The sequence below is a fragment of the Pteropus medius genome, unplaced genomic scaffold (genome assembly GCF_902729225.1).
Source record: "Pteropus medius unplaced genomic scaffold, Ma_sr-lr_union100, whole genome shotgun sequence".
Taxonomy (NCBI): Eukaryota; Metazoa; Chordata; class Mammalia; order Chiroptera; family Pteropodidae; genus Pteropus; species Pteropus medius.
This window is the reverse complement of record NW_024340755.1, coordinates 231616-248392: the sequence shown is the minus strand read 5'-3', so window position 1 is coordinate 248392 and position 16777 is coordinate 231616. Positions and strand designations below refer to the sequence as shown.

The following is a 16777-nucleotide window of genomic DNA, read 5'->3' as shown; positions in this document are numbered from 1 at the left end:
CACACACACACACACACACACACACACACACACACACATCATTGTGTGTTCACTACCCATAGTTAGATTTCTTTCCGTGAACACATATTTGACCCCTTTTACGCCATCTACCTCTCATCTCTCCATCCCCCCCACAGTACGATAACCACTAGTCTGTTGGCCACGTCCATGAGTCTGTGTTTACTTGATCTGTTTGTTGCTTTTAGGTTTATATCCCACATATAAGTGATATCATGTGATTTTCAACTTTTTCTATTTGGCTTATTTCGCTCAGCATGATTATCTGGATGTCTATCCATGTTGTCACAAATGGCAGTATTCCATCTCTTCTTATGGCTGAGTAATATTCCATTGTATACATGTACCACAGCTTCTTTAGCCAATCATCTATTGCAGAACACTTTGGTTGCTTCCATGTCCTGGACACTGTGAACAATGCTGCTACGAACATCGGTGTGCAAATACCTTTTCGGATATGAGTTTTCAAGTCTTTGAGGTAAACACCCAGTAGAGGGATTGCTGGATCATACAGTAGATCAATTCTTAGTTTTTTTGAGGAACCTCCATACTGTTTTCTATAGTGGCTATACCAATTTTCAGTCCTACCAGGAGTGAATGAGGGTTCCTATTTCTCTGTATCCTATCCAGCATTTGTTATTACTTGTCCTGTTGATAACAGCTATTCTAACAGATGTGAGATGGTATCTCATTGTGGTTTTGATTTGCATTTCCCTAATAGGTAGCGATGTTGAGCATCTTTTCAAATATTTGTTGGCCATTTATATGTCCTCTAGGATGAAGTGTCTGTTCAGGTCCTCTGCCTATTTTTTGACTGGATTATTTGATTTTTGTTGTTAATGAGTTGTATGAGTTCATTGTATATTTTGGATATTAGGGCCTTATCGGAAGTGTTGCTTGCAAATATATTTTCCCATTCGGATGGTTGTCTCTTTACCTTGTTGATGATTTCTTTTGCTGAGCAGAAGCTTTTTAGTTTGATATAATTCCATTCATTTCGTTTGTTTGTTTGTTTTTGAGGTCAAATTCATAAAATCCTCTTTAAGTCCAAGGTCCTTGAGTTTAGTTCCTACGTTTTCTTCTATGCGTTTTATTGTTTCAGGTCTTATATTCAGGTCCTTAATCCGTTTTGAGTTCATTTTGGTGTGTGGTGATAGACAACAGTCTAGTTTCATTCTTTTGTAGGTGGCTTTCCAGTTTTCCCAGCACCATTTATTGAAGAGACTTTCCTTTCGCAACTGACTGTTTTTGGCTCTTTGGTCGAAAATTATTTGCCCACACGAATATGGGTTTGCTTCTGGACTCTGGATTCTGTTCCACTTGTTCGTGCGCCTATTTTTCTGCCAATACCATGCCGTTTTGATTACTGTTGCTCTGTAGTATAATTTGAAGTCGAGCAGAGTGATGCCTCTGGCCTCATTCTTTTTTCTCATAATGGCTTTGGCAATTCAGGGCCTTTTGCACTTCCATAGAAATCTGATGACTTTTTGTTCTATTTCTTTAAAAAATGCCGATGGGATTTTGATGGGGATTGCATTAAATCTGTATAATGCTTTAGGTAATATGGTCGTTTTAATTATGTTGATTCTTCCAATCCAGAAACATGGAATATCTTTTCATTTCTTTGTATCTTCTTCAATTTCTTTTAATAGGGTCTTGTAGTATTCATTATATAGGTCCTTCATATGTTTCGTTAAATTTATTCCTAGATATTTTATTCTTTTTGTTGCAATTGCAAAAGGAATTATTTTTCCACTTCTTTTTCTGACATTTCATTATTAGAGTATAGGAACACTACAGATTTTTGAACACTGATTTTGTATCCAGAAACTTTACTGTATTTGCTTGTTGTTTCTAGTAGTGTTCTTGTGGAGTCTTTAGGGTTTTCTGTATAGAGAATCGTGTCCTCTGCAAATAGTGACAGTTTGACTTCTTTGTTTCCTATTTGGATGCCTTTTATATCTTTCTCTTGCCTGATTGCACTTGCTAGGACCTCCAATGTTATATTGAATAACAGTGGCAATAGTGGACAGCTTTGCCTTGTTCCTGATCTTAGAGGGAAGGTTTTTAGTTTTTCACCATTAAGTATATGTTGGCTGACCTTTATTATATAAACTACTTTCCAGATACCAATTTTGTGAAATGTTTTGATCATGAATGGATGCTGTATTTTGTCGAAGGCTTTTTCTGCATCAATTGATATGATCATATTATTTTTTAATATGTTTATGTGGTCTACCATATTAAACGATTTGCATATATTGAACTATCCCTGTGCCTCTGGGATGAAGCCCACTTGATCATGGTGCATAAGCCTTTTAATATATTGCTGTATTTGGTTTGCTAATATCTTATTTAGGATTTTTGCATCTTATTCATGAGAGATATTGGTCTGTAGTTTTCTTTTTGTGTGTTATCTTTACCAGGTTTTGGTATTAGGTAAGATTGGCCTCATAAAATGAGTTGGGAAGTATTGCCTCCTCTTCGATTTTTTCAGAAGAGTTTGAGGAGTATAGGTATTAAATCTTCTTTGAATGTTTGCTAGAATTCACTGGTGAAGCCATCTGGTCCTGGACTTTTACTTTTTGGTAAGTTTTTCATAATTGTTTCATGCTGCCGATCAGTTTATTTAGATTTTCCAGTTCTTCTTGATTCAGTCTAGGAAGATTTATTTTTCTAAGTACTGGTCTATTTCTTCTAGGTTATTAAATTTGGTGTTATTTATTTTTTCATAATATTCTTGTATGATCCTTTGTATTTCTGCGGTGTCTGTCATAATTTCTCCTCTTTCATTCCTGATTTTGTTTACTTGTGTCCTTTATCTTTTTTCTTTAGTGAGTCTAGCCAGGGATTTGTCAATTTTATTAACCTCAAAGAACCAGTTCTTTGTTGCATTTATTTTTTTCTATTGTTTTTTTTTTTTATTTGTTTTCAATTTCATGTATTTCTGCTCTAATTTTGATTATTTCTTTCCTTCTGGTGACTGGAGGCTTCAATTGTTCTTCCTTTTCTAGTTTTTTAAGATGAAGTGTCAGGTTGTTTATCTGCTCTCGTTCTTGTTTTTCGAGGTAGGCCTGTAATAGGCCTGTAATGATATGAACTTTCCTCTTATGACCGCTTTTGCTGTGTCCTAAAAGTTTTGATATGTTGTACTATCATCATCATTCGTTTCTATGCATCTCTTGATCTCTCTTTATTTCTTCTCTGACCCTGTTATTCTTCAGTAGCTTGTTGTTAATCTCTATATATTTATGGTTCTTCCTGCTTTCTTTTTGTAGTTGATCTTTAGTTTTAAAATATTATGATCAGAGAATATGGTTGGTATGATTTCAAACCTCTTATATTTGTTGAGGCTATTTTTGCATCTCAGTACGTGGTCAGTCCTTTGAATGTTCCTTGTGCACTAGAGAAGAATGTATAAGCAGCTGTTTTGGGATGAAAGGCTCTGTAAATGTCAATTATGTCCAGTTGGTATCATGTGTCATTTAAAGTTGTTATCTCCTTACTGATTTTGTTTAGATGATCTATCCATACCAAGAGTGGGGTATTTAGGTCCCCTACTATAATAGTGTTTTGATCTGTTTCTCCCTTTAGTTCTGTTAGTAATTCTTTACATATTTTGGGGCTCCCTGATTAACAGCATAGATATTAATAAGTGTTACGTCTTCTTGGTGCATGATTCCCTTTATCATTATGAAGTGTCCCTCAGTACATTTCTTTACCTTTTTTATTTGAAGTCTGTTTCATCTGGTATTAATACCACTATTCCCACTTTTCTCTTAATGCCATTTGCTTGAAATATTATTCTCCACCCTTTGTCTTTGAGTCTATATTTGTCTTTGGAGCTGAGGTGTGTCTCCTGGAGGCAGCATATGGTTGGGTTTTGTTTTTTGATCCATTCTGCAACTCTGTGCCTTTTTATTGGTGAGATCTGTCCATTTACATTTAGGGTGATTTTTGAAATACGATGATTGAAATTCCCCTTTGCAAATTTGGTTCTTTGAATCCTCCCCTTTTTAGTCATTGTTATCTCAATTTGTCCCTATGTATGCTGAACATTCATTACTATCCTACTGTAACAAATCTCTTATTATTGTTTAAGCTTATAATGCCCTGTTCTTAATAAGAATTGCACTCCTCTGCTTCTATTAGCCTGCCTGTCACCTTACTCCTAATTAAGCATTTTTTTGTCATTTTATTTAAGGTGAGCTAACCCCTTTCAGTATTTCTTGTAATGCAGGCCTCATAGTGGAGAATTCCCTCAATTATTGCATATGTAGTAAGGTCTTTATTTCTCTTTCATATCTAAAAGAGAGCTTAGCTGCATACATTATTCTAGGCTGGTAGTTCCTTTCATTTAATGGTATTAATATTTGATGCTACTTCTTTTTGGCTTGTAAGGTTTGTGCTGAGATGTCTGACGTTAATCTAATAGGTTTTCCTATATAGGTTACCATCTTCTTCTCCCTGGCTGCTATGAGAATTTTGTCTTTCTTGTTCATTTTTGACAATACAGTGTGTCTTGGTGAAGGTTTTTTTACATTGAGATAATTGGATGTTCTGTTGACTTCTTGAATTCAAAGCTCCAGCTCATTCTTTAGATTTGGGAAGTTATCAACTATTTGTTTGAAAATGCTTTCTAGTCCTTGTTCCGTTATCTCTCCTTTGATAATACCCATTATTCTTATGTTTCCTCTCCTGTTGGTATCAGCTAGTTTTTGGATTTCTCTTTCATTATTTTTCATTCTTCAGTTTCTCTCTTCATTCTGATTTATTTCTAGATTTCTGTCCTCAATATCACTGATCCTTTCCTCTTTTTGGTTGACTCTGTTTCCCTAGTTTGCTATTTCATTTTTCATCTCTTGCGGTATGTTTTTTATCTCCAGAAGTCTGTTCTTTTTGATGGTTTCAATCTCCTTCCTAAAGAACTCATTCTATTCATCTAGTTGTTTTTTCAATTCCTGAAATTGTTGATATGACTCCTTTTGGATCTCACTGAGTTTTTTCAGAAGTACCATCCTGAATTTCTGTCATTTAAGTTGTATATTTCTATGTAAGCTTATTTTCTGGAGATTTTTCTCTTTTTTATGAGCTGCCTTGTCACCTTGGTTGTTCATAATTTTAATGGACTATTTCTCTGCCTGGGCATTAATGGAAGTGTATTCTGTTGTTTTTCCAGGAAGATTTATTATATAAAGGTCTCTCTTTAGCCTGTTGCGAAGAAGGCATTTTTCTTTTGGTTTCCAGTAGGTGGCGTCCAAGCCTCTTAGATTCCTGCTTTATATAAAGCCTCAATAATGCCTTTTTTTTTTTCCTTATAGATGTTTTATCGCACTCACTACTCTCAGTCTCAGTCCCTGTCAGTGTTAGTGATAGTTTTGGTAGTGTTTGCTCAGATTCCCCTGGGGCTTCATGGTGTTCTGTCTTGGAAGGTATGGCGGGGAGGGTCCTTCCGGGTTAGGGGTTGGGGACTGCAGCTCAGCCTCGGTTTTAGAACCACAGCTGGCAAAAATCAACTCTTGTTTCTCTGCCATCCCGTTTTTCTGCTTTCTGCCCTGATGACTTGACCCTGCTGCCGGCCCTGTTCACAGCACTCCCAGGCAGGTCTGTTCAGGTAGGTCGCCACACCTTCTCTCATCTGCCTCATCCTACAGGGAGCTGCAGTGGCTGCGAAAGGCAGCTTCTTTATTTCTCCCAGTTCAGCACCCGACACTCAGGGTTCTGACCTGTGGTAGCTCTTATGCATAGATCCCACGCTCAGATGAACTGGTGTGCAGTTCGAGTGGCGTTTTTGTTTGTTTGTTTGTTTTGTTTTTTTGAGTTTTAGATGTTCAGCTTATTGTTGTTTCAAGGGGAAAGATCTGGGGACATCTCTCACTTCGCCATGTTTCTACAAACTCCTAAAACACACTCTAGACTTTGTCATCTCTGAATACACTGCTCATGCTCTCACTCATCCAGACACTGAATATCACTAAGTGCATAGAACATCACATTTAACCCTCAGTAGAGACAGCCCAGTGGTGAATTTTAATTGTCATTTCATATATGGTCCACAAAATTGAGAGGCCCTCCCTAATATGGGCTATCTAACTTTTATGGGAAAGTATTATAAACCAACACTATGGACACATAACTTGATCAAAAATATTTGATATCAATCTTTTGGAAAACTCCAGCTGAATAAATTATAATCTCCTCATTCTGTGTAAAGGTAAAAACTGTCGCAATTTCTCCTTACTGAAATGTGTTTTTTTTTTCTTTAGAGACAATTGACCCTCAGTGATGTGTTCATAGAATTCTCTCAGGAGGAGTGGGAATGCCTGTCCCCAGCTGAGCAGGCCTTGTACAGGGAGGTGATGTTGGAGAGCTACCGGAACCTGCTCTTCCTAGGTGAGGATGACTTCCCTCCAGGGTCAGGGTTTGCCCTCAGTGTCTCTTCTTTTTCCCTTGGGTGCTTCTTTAGAAGCCCATGCCTTGCTTGACTGATATAGAAACTGTTTACTTGGACATGAAAAGGCTTCAAAAGGTGGCATTAGGACTTTAAGCTTGCCCTTTTTTAGATGGTCTGCTTACTTTGTGATACAAAAGGAATTTTTCCAGAGAATAAGTATTTATAAAGTCCTGTAGCAAACTAAAATATCTACTTCATTTTCTATCCCTGTGTATTGATTCAGTAGTTTTGGAAACACAGCTCCATATCTGCATATGACAGTGGTTCCTGTGCACAGAAGGAGGCAAAAAGTCGACACATTTGTGAACTATTCTTATGTTATCTGTACTATTCTCATTTCTCAGTTGACCAGAGATCGGAGATTCTGACAGAACTACAGGTCTTCATGCTTCTTTCTTCTTATATGCAGGAATTTCTGTTTCTGATCTATATATTGTTTCCATTTTGGAGCAAGGGAAAGCACCCTGGACTCAGGAGAGCGAGTTGAAACTAGCACAAAAACCAGATTGGTGGGAACATATCAAAGGTGTGAACACAGGTAAGAGCTCGGGAAGAAAGAGAGGAGGTCGTAGCCTTCATAGTGTTTGTAAACTTGCCCGAAGTGAGAAAGTTCTGTGGGCAAACAGAATTTTATTTCTGGGGAACCGTCAAAGGAAATTTTTCTTCTCCCCAACTTACTATTCTGTCCTTTAATGTATAAAATTTATCCTTTCACCCTCCACGGTGCTGCCATTCCAACAGAGACACCAGTAAAGTTTTTATCGAGATCACAACAGTCTGTTTTGTGGCCCCTGTGATATTGTTGGTTCCTTGACTTGAGGAGCGTAGGGTGGACTGTGTCAGATGGTCTCTGTCCCCTTGGTCTCTCCTGGACTGGGTTCCATCAGATGCTTGGTTCTCAGTCTGTACAGAGCAGAGCTGAGGCCTTGCAGTCATGGACCCATTCTGGTACCAGCACTTTTTTCTGTGATTGGAAGGCCTAATCAGAAGAGGGGCACAATGTCTGTCCTCTCCATATGATGCCCCAGGGACTGCATTGGGCACTCTCCTCCCCTGTATTCCGAATTAGATCCCACAGCCATTTCTTCTGTTCTAGCTTTTGCTACTTCAGACGTTTATGTCTCAGGGAGGTGGATAGGATCTTCTATAAATGTTATTAGTTAATCTCTAGAGACAGTGGCTGGAGAGAGCATCTCTTGGCCCCCAGTTATACACGGGGAGCACATTTCAGTCTCCCAGGCTTGTAGTGTATTGTCTGTGGTGGTGTACATGGTCCCTTCACAATTCTACAGTGTCTGACCCTGATCCTTTTACATCTCTCTCTGCACCACGCTACCTCATCTGGGAATATAGACTCTTCCAGATTTCATATTCTGTGTAGTTTACATGGTTTGCCTAGAACCTTGCTTGTTATCTACACATTGCTGGGGTCTGATAGTTCACCGTCATCTTTTGCGGGTATCATCCACCTTTAGGGGATGGACAACTCTTGGTGGACTCTCCTGTGGAGTGAATGTCCTCGATCATAGAAAATTCTTGATGGAGATACGTTGACTCATATTTGCAATATTATACCGCTACGCACAGAAGCAGCACTTAGAGCTGCCTGGTAGAGCGGTCAGCATGTCCCAGGACACCGAGATAGAAAGTGTTATGACAGCCTGACTGATGAGTGTTTTCAGTTTTCTTTCTAGTTGGAGGAGTGTCAGTAAGCATCTCTCTGGAACTCTGTGATCATGTGTACCACGTGCACACATGTACTAAATAGAGTAGAATTTCTCCTGGGAGAATATTGTCCAAGTTCTCACCCTCTTACCCTTGAGGTACATACAGTGGGAGCTCCCCTGACCTCATGTCTCTCTTTTTCTTATCATATAACTTAATATTTTATATCATTTGTGGTTTGCATATTTAATCTGTACCATATTTCATTGTTGTTCTTTGAGTACAGATTTAACTGATGACCATGAGTATTTAAAATCTCTTGTTTCACCCTATTTTCCTTTTTCCTCAGCCCCTGGCAAACAGCATTGTTCTTTCTTTTTCTAGTAATTTGACTATTTTAGGTACTTCCATAAATACATAATGCATTTGTCTTATTTGTGACTGATCAGCGGCACTTAGCATAAAGTCCTCCAGTTATCATTGTTGGTGCAGATGACTAGGTAAGTGTCTTATTTTGCATACTGAATCATATCTCATTGTATGTACTTACCACGTTTTGTTTGTGTAGTCATCTCTCAGTGTGCATATGGGTTGTTTCTACCTCTGGGCTATTGTGAATAATGCTTCTGTGAACACTTGCATGCAAATCTCTTCAAGATTCTTCTGTCAATTTTCTTGTATGTATACCCAGAGATGGAATTGCTGGATCACACGGTATGTCTATCCGTTCTCACATCTATAACAGAGAACCCAAGTGGGCAGTCTGTTAACAGCAGGAAAGTATTTCTCCCCGTTCCAGGGCTGGAAGTCTGAGGTCAGGTCCAGAATGGTCAGGTTGGGAGGAGGACCCTCTTCCCAATTGCAAGTGGTTAACTTTTCCTTGTCCCTTTGTAGGACAGAAGAAGGGCTGGTCTCTGGTCTCTCAGGAGGGCACTGATGCTCCTCAGGAGGGATCTGCCCTGAGACCCAGTTATCTCCCACAGGCTCACCATTTTCATTTCAACATCAGAACTTTAAGGGACATCCACATTCAGTCTATAGCTGATGATAATTCCGAGTTTGCTTTTCAGGGATCTGCCCTATTGGGTTCGATAGCAGCTATACAGTATTTTACCTTCCCAGCAGTGGTGCATAAGACTAACCATTTTTTCACATCTTGTCCAACACTTATTATTTTCTGCTTTTTAATGGTAGCCTTCATAATGGGTGTGAGGCGATACCTCATCATGGCTGACATGTGCGTTTCCTAATGATTAGTGATACTGATCATCTCTTCATATGTTTGTACATCATCTCTACAGAAATGTCTGCTCATGTCCTTTGCCCACTATTTAAATAATCAGGACATGTGTGGTTGTTGTTTGTGTTGAATGTAGGAGTTTATGATACTGTGATTTATAATAAATAAATATATATATATATATATATGGTCTTTGTCTTTCTTTCTGACTCAGGCTCCAAAGGCTTGGAATTCCCTGACCCGATAACAGCAATGGGGTGATCTTTTGTTATGACACATGGTCTCTTGTCCTCAGTTCCACTTCAGGGCCTTAAAGGAGAAATTGGTGTCTCAATCATAACCAGCCTCTTTCAGTCACAACTCTGTGTCTGTGAGTGAGGTGACTTTTAGAAATCCCCATGACAGGAAGCCTAGTTGTCTAGGGAGCCAACCATAGATTTAGAGGTGAGAACTTAAGAGTCTTTATCCACTGACCTCTTAGGAGAGGAGAAAGGCTAGAGATTGAGTTTCGTCACCAGTGGCCAGTTTTTTAATTAGTCACTCCTATGTAATGAGACTTTCATCAAAACCCAAATGGAGAGCGTTCTGAGATATTCCAGTTAGTGAATCTGTAGTGACTGGGGAGAATGGCATGGAATCTTCTGGCCCTTCCTCCACAGGTTTCCCAATGCATTTCTTCATCTGGCTATTCTTGCCTTTATCTTTTGTTAGTAATTCAGTGTTGTAGTCATTTAAATGTTATCTGATATGATTTCCAATACTTTTTCCTGTTCTATGGATTGGCTTTGTACATGATTGAATGTGTCTTTTGATACACAGTAGTTTGTAATTTTGATTTAGTTCAGTTTATCTGTTTTTACTTTGGTTGCCTGTGCTTCTGGTGTCATTTCTGATCAATTATTGTTGAATGCAATGTAAGTTATCCTGTTTTCTTCTAGGGGTTTTATAGCTTTCAGTCTTATGTTTTGATGTTCATTTGTTTTCATTTAGTTTTTGCATATGGTGTAAAGAATTGTTTTAAATTTATTCTTTTTCTTGTTTGTATTTCGTTTTCTTAACACCTTTGGTTGAAAAGCCTGCCTTTCCTTCATTGAGTGGTTTCAATAACTCTGTGGAATATTATTTGACCATCTATACCTCAGTTTATTTCTGATACCTGTATTCTGCTGGTCTCTCTTTTCTCTAGTACTGCATTGTTTTGATTACTTTAGCTTTATAATAGATTTTGAAATAAGGAAGTGTAAGTCTTTGACCTGTATTTTTTCAAGTTTGTTTTTTTAATCAGAGACTCTTGAGATTCCATATGAACTTTAGGAAGGTTTTTGTTGACAGTACACAAATTTTATTCTCTTGTGTCAGGTTATACTTAAGTATTTTATTTTATTTATTTTACTTTATTGTATTTCATTTTAATTATATTTTATGTTATTATAGTGGAATTGTTATAGAGTTTTCATTTGATTGTTCTTTGTTAATGTATAGTACTTAAATCGATTTTTGCTTTGATTTCATATCTTGCAACTTTTATTTATTTATTTATTTTGCCTATTCTGGTTAAAACTCTCAGTACTATTTTTATAAAAGTATTGGGAGGTGGCATTCCTGTGTTATTTCTGACGTTAAAGAACAGGCTTTCTGTCTTTCACTATTGAGTGTGATGCTAGTTTTGTTATGTGGGTCCTTTTATTTTGAGGTAGTTAATTATTCATCATTTATCATGTCTTTTTATCATGAAATGCTAACTCCTAAATGCTTTTGCTACATCAACTGAGGTGATCGTGTGTTTTTTTTTTTTTTCTATTCTTTTACTGAGCAGTATTACATTGAATGATTTTCATATACTGAATCATCCAAGGACCTTATTCTTCTTCACAGTGGATAATCCTTTCAGTGTGTCGTGTAACTTATTGTTTTATTGATAAATTTTTCATCAGTTTTCATTGAAAATAGTCTGTGGTATCCACTTATTGTCTTTGTTTTGATTTGGTATTAGGATAGTTCTGGCCTCCCAAGATGAGTTTGGAAGGATTCCTTCCTCTTGAATTTTTTGTGAGATGTTTCGGGAACATTGGTGTTAATTATTTTTAAAGGTAGGATAGAATTTTGCATTGAAGTTTTCTGTGCTTTCTTTGTTGAGTGGATTTTGATTAGTCATTTAATCTCCTTGGAAGTTATAGGTGTATTCAGATTTTTTACCTCTTTATGATTCAGCCTTGGTAGATGATGGCTTGGAAACTATTTTTAGGATGGATGGCTGTAAATCCCTATCACAGTAACACAACTTAACTGTCATTTGTCCCTGGAAGTATTTGTTTCAAAGTACTTGGTATATGTTGTAAGGCTTTGTAATCTGTACTCCCTGGGTGGGCAGTCATGATCAGAACATGAGTCTGTAGGTCCAGGTTCTAATCCTATTTCTCTCACTTTCTATGTAAATGAGGTTTATGTATATTAACCTCACGAGTGTCTTTTTGTTAATTGAATATATATTGGCAGTTTTTCACAAGGCTTTTAAAAACACTTTAGTGCCCTTAGAAAGCTCAGGACAACAGCATGTTTTATACTGAAGACTTAGAAGTTACTTTCATTTAATAAGATATATTAACTTTCTGCCATCTATTTTATGAGATTTTTTTTGCCTGTATCGTATTGGATGTTTTTATATTGTAATGTGTTCCCTTACCTTAATCAATTTTCAAAGCACAGACTCTGTATTACTTATATAGTGGGCCAATGTACTGGATGAGTAAATGGCCTTGCATACATAGGGAATCACTCTATGGATCGGCTGTTATACAGCAGTCATAAAATACTAACGGTGAGTTTTGGCTTCTTTCTAATATTCTTCTTTGTAATATTTTGTATTTTGACCTGATACTTTGGAAGTTAGTGATCTCCATGTAGTTTTCAGTTCTCATTATTATATTCTTTTTCTAGAATGGAAGTTCTTTTTTCATTCTTAAAAGGGACTGTGTAGAGTTTGACAGTGTTAACTTACTGTAATATGATTACTCGTATTTACTGCTGGTTTTCTCATGAGTTCCTAGAATATTTTCTTTATTTACTTTTATTTTGATATACAGATGATAGCCTTTCAGCATGTATTATGCAATATAGCTAACACGCATCACTTCTTGATGTTCTTAAATGTCTGTTCTTTGTGAGTACAGATAGTTTTATAACAGATATTTAGAAAACGTTTTTTTAATGTATTATTGATGTTTTGATTTTCTCAATGCTATATCTGTTGTACAATCTTAGACTGCCTGTGAATATAGGTTATTCTTTACATACTCTTTTGGATTATATACCATTATATATGTTGTCTATCATGTAGCAATTATTAATGTCCAATATGTATGTAAAAATATGTATAAGATATATTTTTCCTCAGTTGTGAGATAGCGGTATGGTTGCTGACCATGGTGTGTGTTTTGGAGTCATAGTTAAAAAATACCCTTTAAAGCTAACATAATTTTGCATAAAGTCAGTTCTTATCATAGGGTGTTTGAAACTAGGCTACCCTGAAATTAGTTTGAATTGCACGTGACCACTACATCATTGCTGAGGAATCCTGTTTGTTATTTTAGAAGGTTGAAGGTCATGTTTAGGAAGTATCATAAATGTGTTCATTATAACTTTTTGTGTAATGTTAGTTTTCAACATGAAACATTTATTTTATAACTAATAAATAGGGTAACTGATTTTTTTATATTTCGTAGATCGCTCTCCTTCATATGTGATCAAGAAATTAAAACCAACAAAAACCAGTAATACAGGTGGAGTATTCCAAACACTGCTGTTCAGGGAAATCCGGGAACATATGCATGACTTTGTGTGTCAGCAGCAAGATGATGAAAGAAGTTCCAACAGAATACCTATAACTCATAAAAAACATCGCACCGATAGACAAGAACAACATGGTAGAAAGCATGCCGCCGGAAACGAACCTGTTGAAAACAGGGTTGGACTAAGGTTTCAGTCACTTCTGGCTGATATGCGGATATTTCAAACTGAAGGGAAAATTGATGAATGCAATCTAGCCGAAAAGTCAATTAATAATACTTCCTTTGTTTTTCCACTTAAAAAAGGCTTTTCTAGTGTCCAAGCTAACGTTTCTACTATATGTGGAAATGATTCTAGGCATCCTTCAACACTGACAAAAGACCTAAAAGCATGCAGGAAAAATTTCTACAAATGTACTGAGTGCGGCAAAGAGTTTAGTGTGCGTTCAAGCCTAACTAGCCATCAGTTAATTCATACTGGGGAGAAACCTTACAAATGTTGTGAGTGTGGCAAAGCCTTTGCTGTACGTTCACGCCTTACTACACATCAAGTTATTCATACTGGAGAGAAACCTTACAAATGTAATAAATGTGGCAAGGTCTTTAGTCAGAAATCACACCTTGCGTGTCATCAGAGAATTCATACAGGAGACAAGCCATACAAATGTAATGCATGTGGCAAGGTCTTCAGTGCGCGTTTCACCCTCACTAGCCATCAGTTAATCCATTCTGGAGAGAAACCTTACAAATGTAATGAGTGTGGCAAGGTCTTTAGTGCACGCGTTCACCCTCACTAGCCATCAGTTAATCCATACTGGAGAAAAACCTTACATATGTAATGAGTGTGGCAAGGTTTTTCGTTACAAATCATACCTTGCAAATCATCAGAGAATTCATACTGGAGAAAAACCTTACAAATGTAATGAATGTGGCAAGGCTTTTAGTCAAAAATTAACCCTTTCTCAGCATCAGAGAATCCATACTGGAGAGAAACCTTATACATGTAATGAGTGTGGAAAAGCCTTTATTGTGCGTTCACGCCTAACTAGACATCAAGTGATTCATAGCGGAGAAAAACCTTACAAATGTAATGAGTGTGGCAAGGTTTTCAGTAAAAAATCAAACCATGCACGTCATCAAAACATCCATACTGGTGAAAGACCTCACAAATGTAATGAGTGTGGCAAGGTCTTTAGTCAGAAATCACACCTTGCATATCATCAGAGAATTCATACAGGACACAAACCATAAAAATGCAACTAGTGTTCCATGGTCTTTAGTGTACATTCTTCCCTGACTAGACATCAGTTATTTTATACTGGAGAGAAAGCTTGCAAGTATAATGAGTGTGGCAAGGTCTTTAGTCACACTTTGCACTGTGCAAGACATCTGAGAATACTTACTAGAGAGAAACATTAAAAATGTATTGAGTGGCAAACCCTCCTATGTGAGTTCAACGTAATTTACCCTCAGATACTCCATAAATGTGAGAGACCTTAGAAATATACTGGATCTAGTGAGGCTTTTAGGTATTAAACTCAAGATTTACCAAAATAATTTATACTTGCCAATGCCATGAATATGGCAAAATATTAAATTAGAGCTCAGTTTTTACTAGCTAAGAATATATATCTTCATGAGAAACTGGACAAATTAATGTGTGGCAGTGTTTTTACTCAAAGATCAAGGATTGAAAAATATTGGAGTGATTCCTTACAATTGCAGTGAATATGGCAAAGCCATTAGAGTTCAGGTATTATGCGAGAACAGAGACGCCACAGTGAAGAGAAATTATGGAAATATATGTGACAGAGTCTTTAACTAGGCCTCACAATTGACTAGATATCAGAATTTACATCTTTGAGAAACCACAGAATATTAATGTGTGTGTCAATGCTTTTACCCAAAAAGTAAAAGTGGGACATCATACGGTTCATTTTGGAGAGTAACCTTACAAATGTAGTGAATGTCATAAAGCTTTACATCAAATGTCTGCACCTTCAGAGTAATGACAGAATATACTAATACACCGAATGTGGAAATCTAAGCAATAGGGTGTCCTCAGGATTCACCCAAGAATTCATATAAATTTAATGAATGTAGTGAAAACTTTAACCAGTTATCACAACTGACAATACAGTCAAGAATCCATACTAGCAATAAGTAAGCCTCCACTTTTCTGAGGTTAACCTGAGACATTACAGCCTGCAGAAAAATTACAAGTCAAACTGTCTTAAAACTCAGGAAATGCCATATATCGCAAGAACAAACAGGTCTTAGTATTTTTAATATTTAGTTATCTACATATTCTTAAAAAGATTTCGTGACTGAATTTTAACGCAAAGTTAAAAGTTTGCTGAATTTATGCTTTTCGGTCTTTCGTGCTGGTCTTTGGCATGCAATCAATACAGTCAAAGGACCTACTTCATTAGCATGGTTCATTCATATCCATGTCCCCTAGAAAACAAGGACACTGAATATCAATTTCATTAATGTATGAATTAGAATCAGGGAAGGCAGAAAATGACATAAAACTATGTTTTAAATCTTCATACTTGCTAGCTTCAGGGTGCCCATCTCTAGACAGGCCACCGTCGGTCATAGGAAGGCAGGCTCCACGAGCTGACCCTGAAACAGCAGATCTGGACATGAAGGGACTCGGCTTGTCAAGGGAGGAGAGTGATAGTAGTAGAAATAATGCAGAAAAAATGGTGGTGACTTTCTCCATTGAATGGGAATAACTATAGCATATCAAAAATTAATGGAAATTTTGTCCTATTTTTGGAAATTGTAGACAGCAGGTACCTGAGATGGGAGCTTCATCCAAAGAATCAGAATAGTGTGTGGGTACATACGGTTCTCACTGAAGTGCTGGCATTACCTTTTGCGAATTTCATTTGAGAATATATCGTAGAGCTCATGTTTTAATGTAACCCGAAAGAATCCTGTTTTTGTAGCAACACAGTTTTATCACATTTTTATAGGGACTTTATAACATAAACGAGCAATATGCCGCTGGGTTCTCAAGGTCAAAGGAATCTGTAACAATTTTCTTTCATGATGAGATCAAAGAATATACAATTCAGTAGATCTATACACATAATATGCCCCTGGGTTATTCTCTCCACACTCTGTCCTATGCCTTTTATAATCAAAATAGTTTGGCAGTCAACTCCAGACCCTAACCTCTAAAACCTGCCCACCTTCGTGAATATACATCATAGGGTTATATTTATGTCTCATTTCTACCCAAATACAACCTATGGCTCACTCTTTGATTTATATGAAGTGAAAGTAGAAATATAGTTAGAATGTGGTAAAATTAGGAAATCAAAGAAAATTTCAGAAAGTAAAGATAAATCTCTTGAGCTTGGAGCACCCAGTGAAATAATTTAAGTGAAAGATATACAATGGGAACATTTTTTTTCTTTGGGAAACTAAAAATTTCATATATTGCCTCCCAAAATTTTCTTGTTTTTAATTTGTACTTCTGGCCATTCGTTGGAACAGGATGGAATCTTGTCCAAACATTGCTTTGTGTATTGGTACTGATGATGTCAAAACACTAAAATGTTAAGAGATTATGTGTTACATAAGAAAGCCAACTTTCTGAGA

At 36.9% G+C, this 16777-nt stretch overlaps 1 protein-coding gene across 1 annotated transcript in view; it reads left to right on the top strand.

The window, feature by feature from the left end:
• Positions 1-16777, top strand: part of LOC120581756 (zinc finger protein 160-like) — a 24643-nt gene extending 7866 nt beyond the window's left edge. The window contains 4 exon segments of the mRNA XM_039836790.1: positions 6285-6411; positions 6882-7010; positions 13100-13949; positions 13951-16777. Of these exon segments, the coding sequence (XP_039692724.1) occupies positions 6285-6411; positions 6882-7010; positions 13100-13949; positions 13951-14581 (1737 nt within the window). The 3' untranslated portion in view covers positions 14582-16777.